This window comes from Bufo gargarizans, chromosome 5 (assembly GCF_014858855.1).
Source record: "Bufo gargarizans isolate SCDJY-AF-19 chromosome 5, ASM1485885v1, whole genome shotgun sequence".
NCBI lineage: Eukaryota > Metazoa > Chordata > Amphibia > Anura > Bufonidae > Bufo > Bufo gargarizans.
Genome location: NC_058084.1, coordinates 218,801,804 through 218,816,059, shown reverse-complemented (window position 1 = coordinate 218,816,059; position 14,256 = coordinate 218,801,804). Strand labels below are relative to the sequence as shown.

At 46.6% G+C, this 14,256-nt stretch overlaps 1 protein-coding gene across 1 annotated transcript in view; it reads right to left on the bottom strand.

The window, feature by feature from the left end:
• Positions 1-14,256, bottom strand: part of PKD1L1 (polycystin 1 like 1, transient receptor potential channel interacting) — a 405,256-nt gene that overhangs the window by 361,711 nt on the left and 29,289 nt on the right. The window contains exon 2 of the mRNA XM_044295257.1: positions 12,505-12,625. Coding sequence (XP_044151192.1) covers positions 12,505-12,625 — 121 coding nt within the window. The remainder of the gene's footprint in view (positions 1-12,504; positions 12,626-14,256) is intronic.

Genomic DNA, 14,256 nt, shown 5'->3' with positions numbered 1-14,256 from the left:
TGTGACACATTGTACTTCATGAATATATTTGAGTCAATATATTTCACCTTTATTTATGGAAAAAAATCACAAATTTGCCCAAAATTTTAAAAAATTTGCAATTTTCAAAATTTCCATTTCTCTGCTTTTAAAACAGAAAGAGATACCTCATAAAATATTTATTACTTAATATTACCCATATGTCTATATTATGTTGTCATCATTTTGGAAATCTCATCAAAAAATTTTTTTTTTTACTTTTTGGGCAGATTTTCCATTTTAATCCAATGATGTTGGCATCATTTTGTAAATGTCATTTTATTTTTTTAGGACGTTAGCAGGCTTAAAATTGTAGAAGCAATTCTTAAAAATTTTAAGAAAATTGCCAAAACCCACTTTTTAAGGACCAGTTCAAGTCTGAAGTCACTTTGTGGGGTTTACATAGTGGATTCCCCCATAATTGACCCCATTGAAGAAACTACACCCCTCAAGTTACTCAAACCCTTTTTAGGGCTGATTTTTTCAAACTTTGTTAAGCCTTTAGGTGTTCCACAAGAATTAAAGGAAAATGGAGATCAAATTTTTTAATAGTGCTTATGTATCATACATATGTTACTGGGGGAGTGTGAGGGGGCCCTCTTCATAAACTTGCTGTAGGGCCTAGTCATTTCTAGTTGCACCATTGGATTTAAGCCATGAACAGAATGAATCGAGGGGGAGATTTATCATTTCCCTTCTGAAACGTAACTACAGGTCCTTTTCAAAAAATTAGCATATTGTGATAAAGTTCATTATTTTCTGTAATGTACTGATAAACATTAGACTTTCATATATTTTAGATTCATTACACATCAACTGAAGTAGTTCAAGCCTTTTATTGTTTTAATATTGATGATTTTGGCATACAGCTCATGAAAACCCAAATTTCCTATCTCAAAAAATTAGCATATTTCATCCGACCAATAAAAGAAAAGTGTTTTTAATACAAAAAAAGTCAACCTTCAAATAATTATGTTCAGTTATGCACTCAATACTTGGTTGGGAATCCTTTTGCAGAAATGACTGCTTCAATGCGGCGTGGCATGGAGGCAATCAGCCTGTGGCACTGCTGAGGTGTTATGGAGGCCCAGGATGCTTCAATAGCGGCCTTAAGCTCATCCAGAGTGTTGGGTCTTGCGTCTCTCAACTTTCTCTTCCCAATATCCCACAGATTCTCTATGGGGTTCAGGTCAGGAGAGTTGGCAGGCCAATTGAGCACAGTAATACCATGGTCAGTAAACCATTTACCAGTGGTTTTGGCACTGTGAGCAGGTGCCAGGTCGTGCTGAAAAATGAAATCTTCATCTCCATAAAGCTTTTCAGCAGATGGAAGCATGAAGTGCTCCAAAATCTCCTGATAGCTAGCTGCATTGACCCTGCCCTTGATAAAACACAGTGGACCAACACCAGCAGCTGACATGGCACCCCAGACCATCACTGACTGTGGGTACTTGACACTGGACTTCAGGCATTTTGGCATTTCCCTCTCCCCAGTCTTCCTCCAGACTCTGGCACCTTGATTTCCGAATGACATGCAACAGTCCAGTGCTGCTTCTCTGTAGCCCAGGTCAGGCGCTTCTGCCGCTGTTTCTGGTTCAAAAGTGGCTTGACCTGGGGAATGCGGCACCTGTAGCCCATTTCCTGCACACGCCTGTGGCTCTGGATGTTTCTACTCCAGACTCAGTCCACTGCTTCCGCAGGTCCCCCAAGGTCTGGAATCGGTCCTTCTCCACAATCTTCCTCAGGGTCCGGTCACCTCTTCTCGTTGTGCAGTTTTCTGCCACACTTTTTCCTTCCCACAGACTTCCCACTGAGGTGCCTTGATACAGCACTCTGGGAACAGCCTATTCGTTCAGAAATTTCTTTCTGTGTCTTACCCTCTTGCTTGAGGGTGTCAATGATGGCCTTCTGGACAGCAGTCAGGTCGGCAGTCTTACCCATGATTGCGGTTTTGAGTAATGAACCAGGCTGGGAGTTTTTAAAAGCCTCAGGAATCTTTTGCAGGTGTTTAGAGTTAATTAGTTGATTCAGATGATTTGTTTAATAGCTCGTTTAGAGAACCTTTTAATGATATGCTAATTTTTTGAGATAGGAAATTTGGGTTTTCATGAGCTGTATGCCAAAATCATCAATATTAAAACAATAAAAGGCTTGAACTACTTCAGTTGGTGTGTAATGAATCTAAAATATATGAAAGTCTAATGTTTATCAGTACATTACAGAAAATAATGAACTTTATCACAATATGCTAATTTTTTGAGAAGGACCTGTATATGTTTGCGACTTTTTAACTGTGCCTTAAAAAAGAAAAGGGTGAAGGTGACAATGGCAGGGAGGGGATGTGACCAGTCAGCCCAAAAAATTTCTGTAAATTTTTGCCAGTTTTCTGACTCAAATAATGCCAGAACTCCACGGCAGCTCTGAGCTGCCATAGATTTCTGTTTAGGTGCACGGACTGCCATAGGAGGGGGGCTGTTGAGCAGGGGGGACAGACCTTTGTTGCACAAGAGCTCTGATGAATACATTTGTACTAGGGATGTCCCGATACCAGTATCGGTATCGGGGCCGATACCGGACATTTGCACGAGTACTTGTACTCGTGAAAATGTCGCCGATACCACGGCCGATACCTGATGGCCCAGATCTGCGGTGGCGTGTCCCATCTTCTTCCGGGCGGCGGCTGCCGCGGCGTGTCCCATCTTCTCTTCGGATCAGCGGTGGCGCTGTTCCCAGCTGATCAGGGTGGGGATGGCAGCGGATATTATACACCTGGTGACGTGCTGGCTCGGCAGCGGCAGGAGGAGGCCGCCACTGGCTGGGGTCCTGGATATTATCCTTAGGGGACTGCAAGAAGCTGGGCCGGAGGTGGAGAGATGGCAGGAGCTGCCGGAGCCCAGGTACTGCAGTCCATTCTTATGTCTGCCAGCCACATCTGATTCTGAGAAAGCTGTGTGACAGCCAATATGGCCGCCTCTCATAGGCAGAGCCATCCAGAGCAGAAGTGGGAGAAGCTGGCATTGAGAACTTCAACAAGGATCTACCAGACTGGGAGCACTCGTACAGTCTGTGACTACTCAGTCGTCCTCATTATGCTGGCCATTAAAGAGGTTGTCACAGATTTATGCCGGAAATATGTAATGAAGTAAAGAATATCGGAGAGGTCACGTGGCTGTACTCTGGTGCTTCTGAATGGGAAGGATTACAGCAGGCCAGGTGGGTATGATGCATGAAATGGATGAGAAATTAAGTTAATTTCTCTCCATTTCATGTTAAAACAGACAAACAGTGAATATTAAAATAAGGTGGTGGGGGGGCATATAATAGTGATCCCCAACCAGTGTGCCTCCAGCTGTTGCAAAACTACACCTCCCAGCATGCCCGCACAGCCAAAGGCTGTCCGGGCATGCTGGGAGTTGTAGTTTTGCAACAGCTGGAGGCACTTTGGTTGGGAAAAACTGTTATATGCCCATTTATTAATTTATTAACCCTTGTACAAAGGAAAAGTAAAGCAGTTGTCCATAGCAACCAAATTCCAGCTTAAATTTTTTTCATTGCTATCAGCAACTGCGCCACTATTTCTTTGTACAAAGTTTGATAAATCTCCCCTATGACTAAATTAAATTTGAATTTGCTGTAAAAACATTACCACACCATAATTGGTATCGGTAATTGGTATCGGTGAGTACTCGGTCTTAAAAAAACTGTATTGGGACATCCCTAATTTGTACAATACTGTGAAATACTATGTTATGCTGTGTCATTTCCTTTGTTGGGTGACACCCCAGGCCTAAAACATGTGACCCAAGTTCAGTCACTACAGGAACATTGTAAAGTAAAACATTATAATTTCCCAAAATACGCCCAGGTTATTACTAGAGTTAAAGGGGTATTCCAGCTCAAACAAAATGCTGTTCTATCTGCTGCAAATGGTTACAAAGAAATAAAAAATCTTATACTCACCTCATCCATTCCCCACCAGGGCCATTCTAATTATGCTTGAATTTGCTTTGCTTCCCACTTCAGTATGTGACATGAAAGGAAATGGCTGGGAGTGCTTCCTGCTCAAGCAATCATTGGCTGCAGCACTACCTGACAGGCAGTGATTTTATTTCAAGACACGGAGGCTCCTATTGCATGAATCTCTCTTTACTGACAACCACAGCAGCAAAGAAAATCAACAGAACTTAGCATATAACAATGGCAACTGGCCCTCCCTCATGAGCCCCTATAAAGAGTCCATGGGCCACTAGCACCCCCTCTTTCTTTGCTGCTGCCACAGATAAGTGGCTTCTTTCTGTTTAGCAGGGTTTTTGTCTATTGTTGTTGTATTGCCTTTCATTGTGATTTTTCCCCTGTGCTTGTTCTATATCTTTTCCCCTTCATAGGGTGCTTCCATATTGCCTGTAGGTTTTATTATTATTATATTCGTCAGTTTTTCCCCACCTTTTCTGTTTGTTCTGGTGTCTCCGTTCACCCTGCATTCCTTCCGCTTACCTTCACCTTCCCCCCTCCACTCCGCTGCCTGTTCTCGCTCCCGTCCTTCTTGCTTCGGCTCTCCTCGGTCGGCCGCTCTGCGTCCTGCATTCTTCACGGCCGAGTTCTCGCGAGATCTCGGCCACTCGCGTGGTTTTGGCAGTCATATTCCCGACTGGTTCTGGACTCCCTTCTTCTCCCCTCTGTTTGCGCGCTTCCGCTTCCGTCACCTACCTCAAACGGCAGACAGCGGCTCCACAGGTGCTCCGTTCACTGGGTTAGGGAAACTCTCCCTGCTAACCCTTCTTGGTTAAGGCTCCCTGCAGTTTCTTTCATCCCCCTGCACAGCTAGACTCCGTATTTTATCCTCCTACCATGTCTCAGCATCATAGTTCCCGTAGCCCTCTGGCTGTCGCCTCCGACCCGGATATTTCCCCACCTCTACCACCCAGGGAGATTGCTACCTCCTCCACTGATTTTAGGTCCCATGCAGAGATTTTGCAGTGCTCTGTATCTGAGGCCATATCTGCTGCTATGGGATCCATGTCCCATACCCTTTCTCTCTCTATCTCAGAGGCCCTGCGGGCTATCCCCCTCAGGGATCCGACTCCAGTCCCGCCCACGGTCACTCATGCCTCCAGAAACAATGAGATCGGTGTGTTTATAGCCACCCATGAGAATGCACTGAATCCACGCAAACGAGCCTTATCCCGCCAGGCAGAAAAGGCGCGGAGATGGAAATGTGCCAAAGCACACACTATGCGTAAGACTGATTCTGATATCGGCTCTGATGAGGAGGCCGGTTTTGAGGACCTAGAGGCATATGATGAATCCCCATCCGGGTCACCCCCACAACCCCCTACTACCATTCCTTCAGCTCCTGTAGCGGGAACATCAGGGTCCGGCCCTACCACTGCGGTCTCCTTAACTAACCCGTCCGGTGAGCCACTTTTTGATCCTGATTCCCTACACCATCCCAGATCCGCAGAATGGATCCCGATGGACCACATGGCTCACTACTTAGAGACGCGGGTTCGCTGCCCTCTCAGCAAAGAGGTGCGCAATAAATTACGGGCCAAATGCCCGCGACCCCTTGTGGCCAATAAAGTTTGCGACACTCCCATAGTGGACCCCAAAATGGTCCAGTTTCTGGCCAAATCAAGCTCTTGGATGTCTTTGGTCCTTTAGCCAAAATTTTTGAGCTACCCGAGACCGCTTGAGCAGTGGATGAATTAGTAGACCCGGAAGAGCTCCGGGGATGGGCCCAACGCACAATCTGCATTGCGGGGAGTGTAAACACGTCACTCTCAATTGAACGACGTGTATCCATCCTACAAAATCGAACCTAAGCTCGCCAATCTAGCTCTCACTGAACCAGGGCATGAGGCCCAGGGCCTTTTATTCGGCGACTCCTTCATTTAGGATCTAGGCCGATTCGTAGGGGTCTTCATGGCATTGGACAAGGCCCAGTCTTCTATGAAATGGGTTTTTCAGGGTAGGGTATCTACCAGGGCCGGCAGCTCTAGGGGCCACCTGTCAGGCCGTTCCACGTTCCAGACCCGCGCCTCGGGTCGAGGTTCCTACAACCATCGCTCCTTTGGACAGAGGGCCTCCTTTCAGGACCCAAGACAGCCAACCAGTTTCTTTTCTTCCCGAGGAACCCCGAGCCGCAGAGGTTACAGAGGATATTCGGGCTCATGCCGACCATTTGTTAAGTGTCACTCTTACTCTTTTTTCCCAGGTTTGTGTAGGGGGCAGACTCCAACATTATTTTCATGCTTGGTCCGCAATTACCACGGACAGTTGGAAGTTGGATTTTGTCCACGGTTCTCGGGTTTCACATCGAACTAGTGGACCTCCCAGACCATTTTCCTTTCCCTCATCCTCAGATACTATCAGGGACCTCGCAGGGCTTCCTGGACAGAGAGCTGTCAGACCTCTACAACAAGGAGGCCATCGAGCGTTCCCCCAATCAGAGACCGACCGTCCTGAGCAACATCTTCCTGGTCCACTAGAAAAACGGCCAGATGAGACCTGTCATCAACCTGCGTCCGCTGAACAGATTTGTCCGATATCGGCATTTTAAAATGGAGGGCATCCATCTTCTCGGAGACCTCATGCTCAAGGGAGATTGGATGGTAAAACTTGACCTCAGGGACGCGTACCTCACCGTTCCGGAGTCTTCCAGAGATCTTCTTTGCTTCCGGTGGCACAACGAGATTTGGCGCTTCACCTGCCTACCTTTCGGCCTGTCCTCAGCCCCATGGTGCTTTACCAAGCTCATGCGCCTGGCCATGGCTTGGCTCCACAGCCGAGGGATTCGATGAATAGTATACCTGGACGACATTCTCCTCTTGGCCCAGGAACCCACGACCCTCCTTCGTCACTTGGATTCGACTACAGTCCTCCTGTCTCGACTGGGGTTCCTCATCAATTTCGAGAAGTCGATTCTGATTCCCTCCCAGACAATTGAGTTCCTCAGATTTTCTTTGGACTCCACGGCGGAAACTTTGAGCCTTCCGATGTTGAAGGTTTGTGCGATCCGCAAGGAACTGCGCAGAATGCTTGCCATGCCTCAGTTCTCCTTGAGACATCTGTCCTGGATCATTGGTCTCCTCTCCTCATCTATTCAAGCGGTCTTCCCGGCTCCTCTCCACTACTGGTCCCTACAGCGCTTGAAGACTGCCCATCTTCAGGGGGGTGCCTCTTACGCGGATTTGATCTCTTTGGACCCGGAGACCAGAGACGAGCTCCAATGGTGGATCCACAACCTCGAAGCTTGGAACTGGAATGCTATTTGCGGTCCATAACCGGATTTCACTGTGGATTCGGACGCCAGTCTCCTCGGTTGGGGAGCACATTGCAACGGAGTGTCCACCAGTGGTCAGAGGACGAGACCTTACTCCATATCAACGCGTTGGAACTTCTTGCAGGCTCCTTTGCCATTCGCAGTTTCACGAAGGACGTTGCCAAAGCGTGCATCAGGTTACGTATGGACAATGTCTCTGCAGTCCGTTACGTAAACGCCATGGGCGGAACCCCCTCGGCCATGCTCTCTCATTTGGCCAAGGAGTTCTGGTCTTTCTGCCTTCACCTGATGAGGACAGTATACTACTACAGAGGGATCTGGATAGATTGGAGGCTTGGGCAGATAAGTGGCAGATGAGGTTTAACACTGATAAAAGTAAAGTTATGCACATGGGAAGGAAAAATGCAAGTCACCCGTACATACTAAATGGTAAAACACTCGGTAACACTGACATGGAAAAGGATCTAGAAATTTTAATAAACAGCAAACTAAGCTGCAAAAACCAGTGTCAGGCAGCTGCTGCCAAGGCCAATAAGATAATGGGTTGCATCAGAAGGGGCATAGATTCCCGTGATAAGAACATAGTCCTACCACTTTACAAATCGCTAGTCAGACCACACATGGAGTACTGTGTACAGTTCTGGGCTCCTGTAAACAAGGCAGACATAGCAGAGCTGGAGAAGGTCCAGAGGAGGGCATCTAAAGTAATAATTGGAATGGGGCAACTACAGTACTCTGAAAGATTATTAAAATTAGGGCTATTCACTTTAGAAAAAAGACGACTGAGGGGAGATCTAATTAATATGTATAAATATATCAGGGCTCAGTCCAGAGATCTATCCCATCAGCTATTTATCCCCAGGACTGTGACTGTGACGAGGGGACATCCTCTGCGTCTGGAGGAAAGAAGGTTTGTACACAAACATAGAAAAGGATTCTTTACGGTAAGAGCAGTGAGACTATGGAACTCTCTGCCTGAGGAGGTGGTGATGGTAAGTACAATAAAAGAATTCAAGAGGGGCCTGGATGTAATTCTGGAGCTTAATAATATTACAGGCTATAGCTACTAGCGAGGGGTCGTTGATCCAGGGAGTTATTCTGATTGACTGATTGGAGCCGGGAAGGAATTTTTTATTCCCCTAAAGTGGGGAAAATGGGCTTCTACCTCACAGGGTTTTTTTTTTTTTGCCTTCCTCTGGATCAACTTGCAGGATAACAGACCGAACTGGATGGACAAATGTCTTTTTTCGGCCTTATGTACTATGTTACTATGTTACCAGAATATCACGGTGGTTGCAGAGTATCTTCCCGGACTTCACAACGTTCAGGCAGATTGGAGCTCTTGATATCTCAGGGATGGCAGCGACTGGAAATTGGACGCTCAGGTATTCTCCAACATTTCATCACTCTGGGGTCCATTTTCTATCGACCTCTTTGCTTCTCGCCTGAAAGCGCAGCTGCCCCGTTTTTTCAGTCGGCGGCCGGACCCAGACACAGAGGCGGTAGACGCCTTCCTTCAAGATTGGTCCGGTCTGCTGCATTATGCCTTTCCCCCCCCTTCTCCATGATTCCTCGTGTCCTCGATCAGGTGCACTATCAGTTGGCGGACCTCGTCCTCATCGTCCCCTTTTGGAGCTCCCAGTCACGGTTCCCTCAACTTCTGAAATTACTTATTCTTCCCCCCTTACTTCTTCCGTCGTCCCCTTTTCTACTCATCAACTCAGGAGGTCTTCAGCATCCACTTCTCGTGGACGCCTCCTTGCGACTGCTGGCCTGCAGAATATCAGGTTTGCCAGAGCCAGCTTTGAGTTTTCAGAGGCAACTCAGAGACTACTGGAGAATCCATGGGCCACCGGCACGAGACGGGCCTATAGAGCAGCCTGGAGATCTTGGGCTAGCTGGAGCTTGGCACGAAGTGTGGATCCCGTTTCAGCCACTGTAACGGAAATTCTCCAGTTCCTCACGGCCTTGTTTGAGGAGGGTAAAGCATATTGGACCATCAACTTCTTCAGATCCGCTATCTCGACGCTCCACCAGTGTTTTGAGGGTCGCCCGGCGGGCCAACACCAATTGGTTTGCCGTTTGCTTAAGGGCACTAGGTTATCCCGTCCTTCCATGCCTCGTTTTTCTTCTTCATGAGACGTCTCTTTGGTCTTATCCCTTTTCTCATCTTGGCCGTCCAATTCTGAACTTTCCCTTCGTCAGTTATCTGCTAAACTCGTCAGTCTATTCTGTCTCATATCTTGTAAGAGAGTGTTGGACGTTCGGGCTCTGGGCTATGACGCCAGATCCTTCTCTCCCGAGGGTGTTATTTTTAATATCACTCGTCAGACCAAGACGCAAATCCGTTCTGTCTTATATCCCAGTTTCCCAACTGGTCCGGCCATTTGCCCGGTGGCTTGTCTCCGTGAGTATGAAGCAAGAACTTCTCGGCATCACTCTCCCGACTCTCCACAGTTATTTATTTCCTTCCCTCGACCTTTCGCTCCGGTCACTTCCACCACGCTGGCGTGCTGGGTCAAATGGATCATGTCCCTGACAGGAGTGGACACTTCCATCTTTACCGCCCACTCTTCGCGGAGCGCTTCCTCCACTTCTATGCTTGTGGCCGGCGCTCGTTTGGAGGACATCATGAGGATTGCTGATCGGTCCAGAGTTTCTACGTTTAGGGAGTTTTACTTTCGTCCTCAGCTGCACACTTTTTACTCTATTGTTTTTCAGCTTTGAACCTGCATTAGGAGCCTCCGTGTCTTGAAACAAAATTGTATGATTTTCCTAGTCTATGACGTAAAGTCATGATTTTATGAAAGACACGGAGGCGAGTATTGCCCACCTCTCTTCTGTCCCCCCCTTGATTTTCTTTTTATTCTGTTTTTTTTCCTCCTATAGGTTATTGGTTAAGTTATGATTGTATTCTTTATCCTAAGTAGATTGATGCATTTAGGATTTTGTGTTTGTATTCTGAATTCATGCATAATTTTTTCTACCTCTTCATGCACTTTATATTTTCGCAGGATGAACATCTAATCTGCTGTACCTGAGGTTTTTCTTCGGTTCCTGTGTTCGGTTCCTGTTTCCTACAGTTCCATCGGTTTTCGTTTGGTGGTTTCGGTGGCATCCGCCAAGAAAGAGGAGGGGCTACTGGCCCATGGACTCTTTATAGGGGCTCAGGAGGGGAGGGCCAGTTGCCATGGTTATATGCTAAGTTCTGTTGATTTTCTTTGCTGCTGTGGTTGTTAGTAAAGAGAGATTCATGCAATACTCGCCTCCGTGTCTTTCATAAAATCATGACTTTATGTCATGGACTAGGAAAATCATACAATTTTTTAGACAAACACCATTTATATAGCTGCTCACAGCTTCAAGTCGTTTGATCAACGCCTGGAATAGATGGTTAATGATGATACAATATTCTACTACTGCTGTATCAAATGTCTCCTCAGAATTCTGACTCAGTTTCACTAGTTAATCTGTTCCAGTGTGTTTGGCATAAGTAATTTATATGTGCACCATCATCATCATGACATGAACTGTAAATTGACAACCATATCATTTGTGGGATTATAAATTACATAGCAGCCTGAGGCCTATGAAAGTGGATGGCAGGATGCGGCCCTCGTTGTGACGCTGTTTGACTCGCCAGTCGGGGGGGCCCCATGCAATTGGGCTTTGCCGCACAGTGAGGGTGCTGTGTGGCTGCTGGGTCCCATTGCCTGCTGGAGCGGTGTAGGGGCACGATAGTCGCCGCACAGTGCAGCGCCAAAGTTAGAGTAGGTCCCCACTTGAAGAGGCAACCTTGTCGTGGTAAGTGGGACTATGCTCTTTGAAACTGTATACTAATGCCTCCTAATAGTGCATAGCAATAGATTGACAATAGTGCTGTAGAGCCATGTTTTATCTTGCTGCAGTTTTAAACAGTTGTTATATCAAAAGCATAGTAAGGAGGATGTGCGATTTAGATTCTCTCTCACATATTGAACCCCATGCAATTGGGTGTTTTGTGTGGTGGTAAATAATACACAAGCATATTCAGTATCTATCCACAGACAGCTGTCTCCTTAGGCCTCATGCACACGACCATTGTTTTGGTCCGCATCCGAGCCGCAGTTTTTGTGGCTTGGATGCGAACCCATTCACTTCAATGGGGCCGCAAAAGATGTGGACAGCACTTAGTGTGCTGTCCGCATCTGTTGCTCCGTTCCATGGTCCGCAAAAAAAAATATAACCTATTCTTGTCCGTTTTGCGGAGAAGAATAGGCAGTTATATTAATGGCTGCCCATGCCCTTCCACCAATTGCGGAACACACACTGACGCCATCCGTGTTTTGCGGATCCGCAATTTGCGGACCGCAAAACACACAACGGTCGTGTGCATGAGGCCTTAAGGAGAGTCAGAACCTCTTCCTAAGAGCTCGTTCACACGAACGTGTGAAGGCTGTGCCCGTGGTGTGGACCTCAAATTGCAGTCCACAATGAACGGACACGTCTGTGGGGCAGGCGCATGGGGATCTCAGACCCATTCACTTGAATGGGTCCATGATCCTTCCGTTCCGCAAAAAGAAAAAGCAAGTTCTATCTTTTTGTCGTTCGGAAGCACGGAACAGAACCCCAGAAAGCACTCCGTAGTGTAACATTCCGTTCCTCCGTTACACGTCTCCGGATTTACGGACCCATTGAAATGAATGGGTCCGCATCTGTGATGCAGAGTGGCCACGGAATGGTGCCCGTGTACTGCAGATCTGCAAAGGCGGTCCACAATACAAAAACAGGCATCACATGTTTGTGTGAACGAGCCCTAAGCTGCATCCAAGGCATCTTGTTCATCCAGACAGAATGCTGCTCTGTACTGACATCATATAGTAGGGACAAGTAATCCAAAATAGCTATCTGTGGATAGATGGATAACATGGAGAGCGCTGCAGCAGAAAGGACACATCCCCTGAGCTGCCAGCTCTACATAAACCTAGCAGTACAACTGGATCAATGAATGGGGAGACAGATTGTCATGTACTATATGATGCCTGATTATAATTTTTTTTACATTATAATGGATGACCCCCTTAAGGAGAGCCAATTTCTGCCCTAAGCAGCCTCTTATTAGGAGAGGGCCCTTCTATGCCACTCTCCAGCAGTCTGGTAGCATTTTTGAACCTTTTCTAGCTCTCTAATATGATGTATTTTTATAACTGAACAAGAAAACTTACTTATTTTGCAGACACAATTTGGAACAAGATGGTAAATCCCCCTGATGAAGAAACAAAGTCCTGTATCCCTTTTCTTGAAAACTGAGCAAGCTGCGATTGTAGCATCCGATATACCAGAGATCTAAAAAGATTAAATAATTATGGATTACTTCAAGCCATAGTAAATTAACATTGTTTAAAAAACTAAGGGGTCATTTATGATTAGATACACACCACTTTTTCGCAGATTTTAATTCTTCCTCTTCCATGGCATGTACGCCAGCTCTAAAACAAAATGGTCATGGCGTGGGCGGAGAAGAGTGCAGGCCAACAGGCCCATCTCATCTTTCATTTTCTATGCCAGTTTTTGTTGTGGGAAATGATCTAAATCTACTCCACTAAGGGAGCTGGCATAGATTTAAGGTGTCTCTACATAACTTAGGCATATCAAGTGCCAGTGCAGGTGTATTAAGACCGGTGTTTAAATCGCTGGTCTTATTAAATGGCCCCAAAACTTGATTTGAAAAATGTACGTATTGTAGTCCAGGATGCAGTCCTGCTTAGGGGGTAGTTGTAGTGACACATCATACAGGGGCAGTGAGCTGCTGTTACCGTGAACTGTGATCAGTACAACATCATCCCTCTTGTCCTTGTAGTTAACCAACATGTTCTCTTTGCGGAGACCCCTTCTGTTGCCCTTCCTAAATGGCTGCCCAAGCAGAGACCTAGGGAGGCCTCTCTGATTTTTGTGTACAGTGCCACAAGCCAGAATTTAGGGACTAAAACGGTGGTATTCTGGTGTAGGAGTTATTAGTACTGATGGCTGAGCAACAGCTTGAGATTCAAGCCAGGTCTTGTTTAAAGTTGACAGTCTCAGCTTTAAAACAAGATGAAGATCGAGGATATAGCGAGAGGCCTTTGAAATGAGTCTCAGTGAAAAGAAGCATATGGGCTGTTTCACACAAGCGAGTCCATTGCGGGAATCACGCTCCGTGTGTGATCCTCCGCTCTGGACTTGCAGGAGCGCACGGCATTATTATGATTTATAATGCTATGTGCCCCTGCTTGACCTTATGTCTACAGAATCATACTGACAGCTTTATGTCCACTATTCTGTGGAAAAAAGGCCATGCAGAGACACATAACATTATAAATCATGATAATGCCGTGCGCTCCTGCAAGTCCAGAGCGGAGGATCACACTCACACGGAGCGTGATCCCCGCAAAGGACTCGCTCGTGTGAAACAGCCCTATAGCTGCAGCTTTCATTCCCAACCCAATTTCTAACTCACTGAGATTGTCAGCTTTAAAACAAAAATAGCCCAAGATATGCCAACAGAAAGCAGCCATCCTCCCCTTTCAGACAGCTGAGGTGTCAGCCAGGGTGGTGGAGGAGGGGGAAGGGCAGTGGGTGACATGTTGACAGGCTAGACAGAGGGACACACAGAGCCTTCTCTCTCCCTGTGTGACTGTACTCCGTGGTGCTTCCGTTCCACACTGTCACATTTGTGGAACCATTCAAGTGAATGGGTCTGCATTCATGATGCTGAATGCACACGGTCGATGCCCCGTGTATTGTGGAACTGTCGTATGGCCCTCAATACGGACACGGGAGCACTGCGGCCGTGTGTAAGAGGCCTTACAGTTTTACCCATTAATATCAACTTTTTTGCAATATTTATGAAAAATTACACTTTGACACAAAGTGGCATGAAGGCGTCTGTGTGTAAAAAGTGGTAAGTGACATTTTAAAACTGTGTGGACTCTCCATCT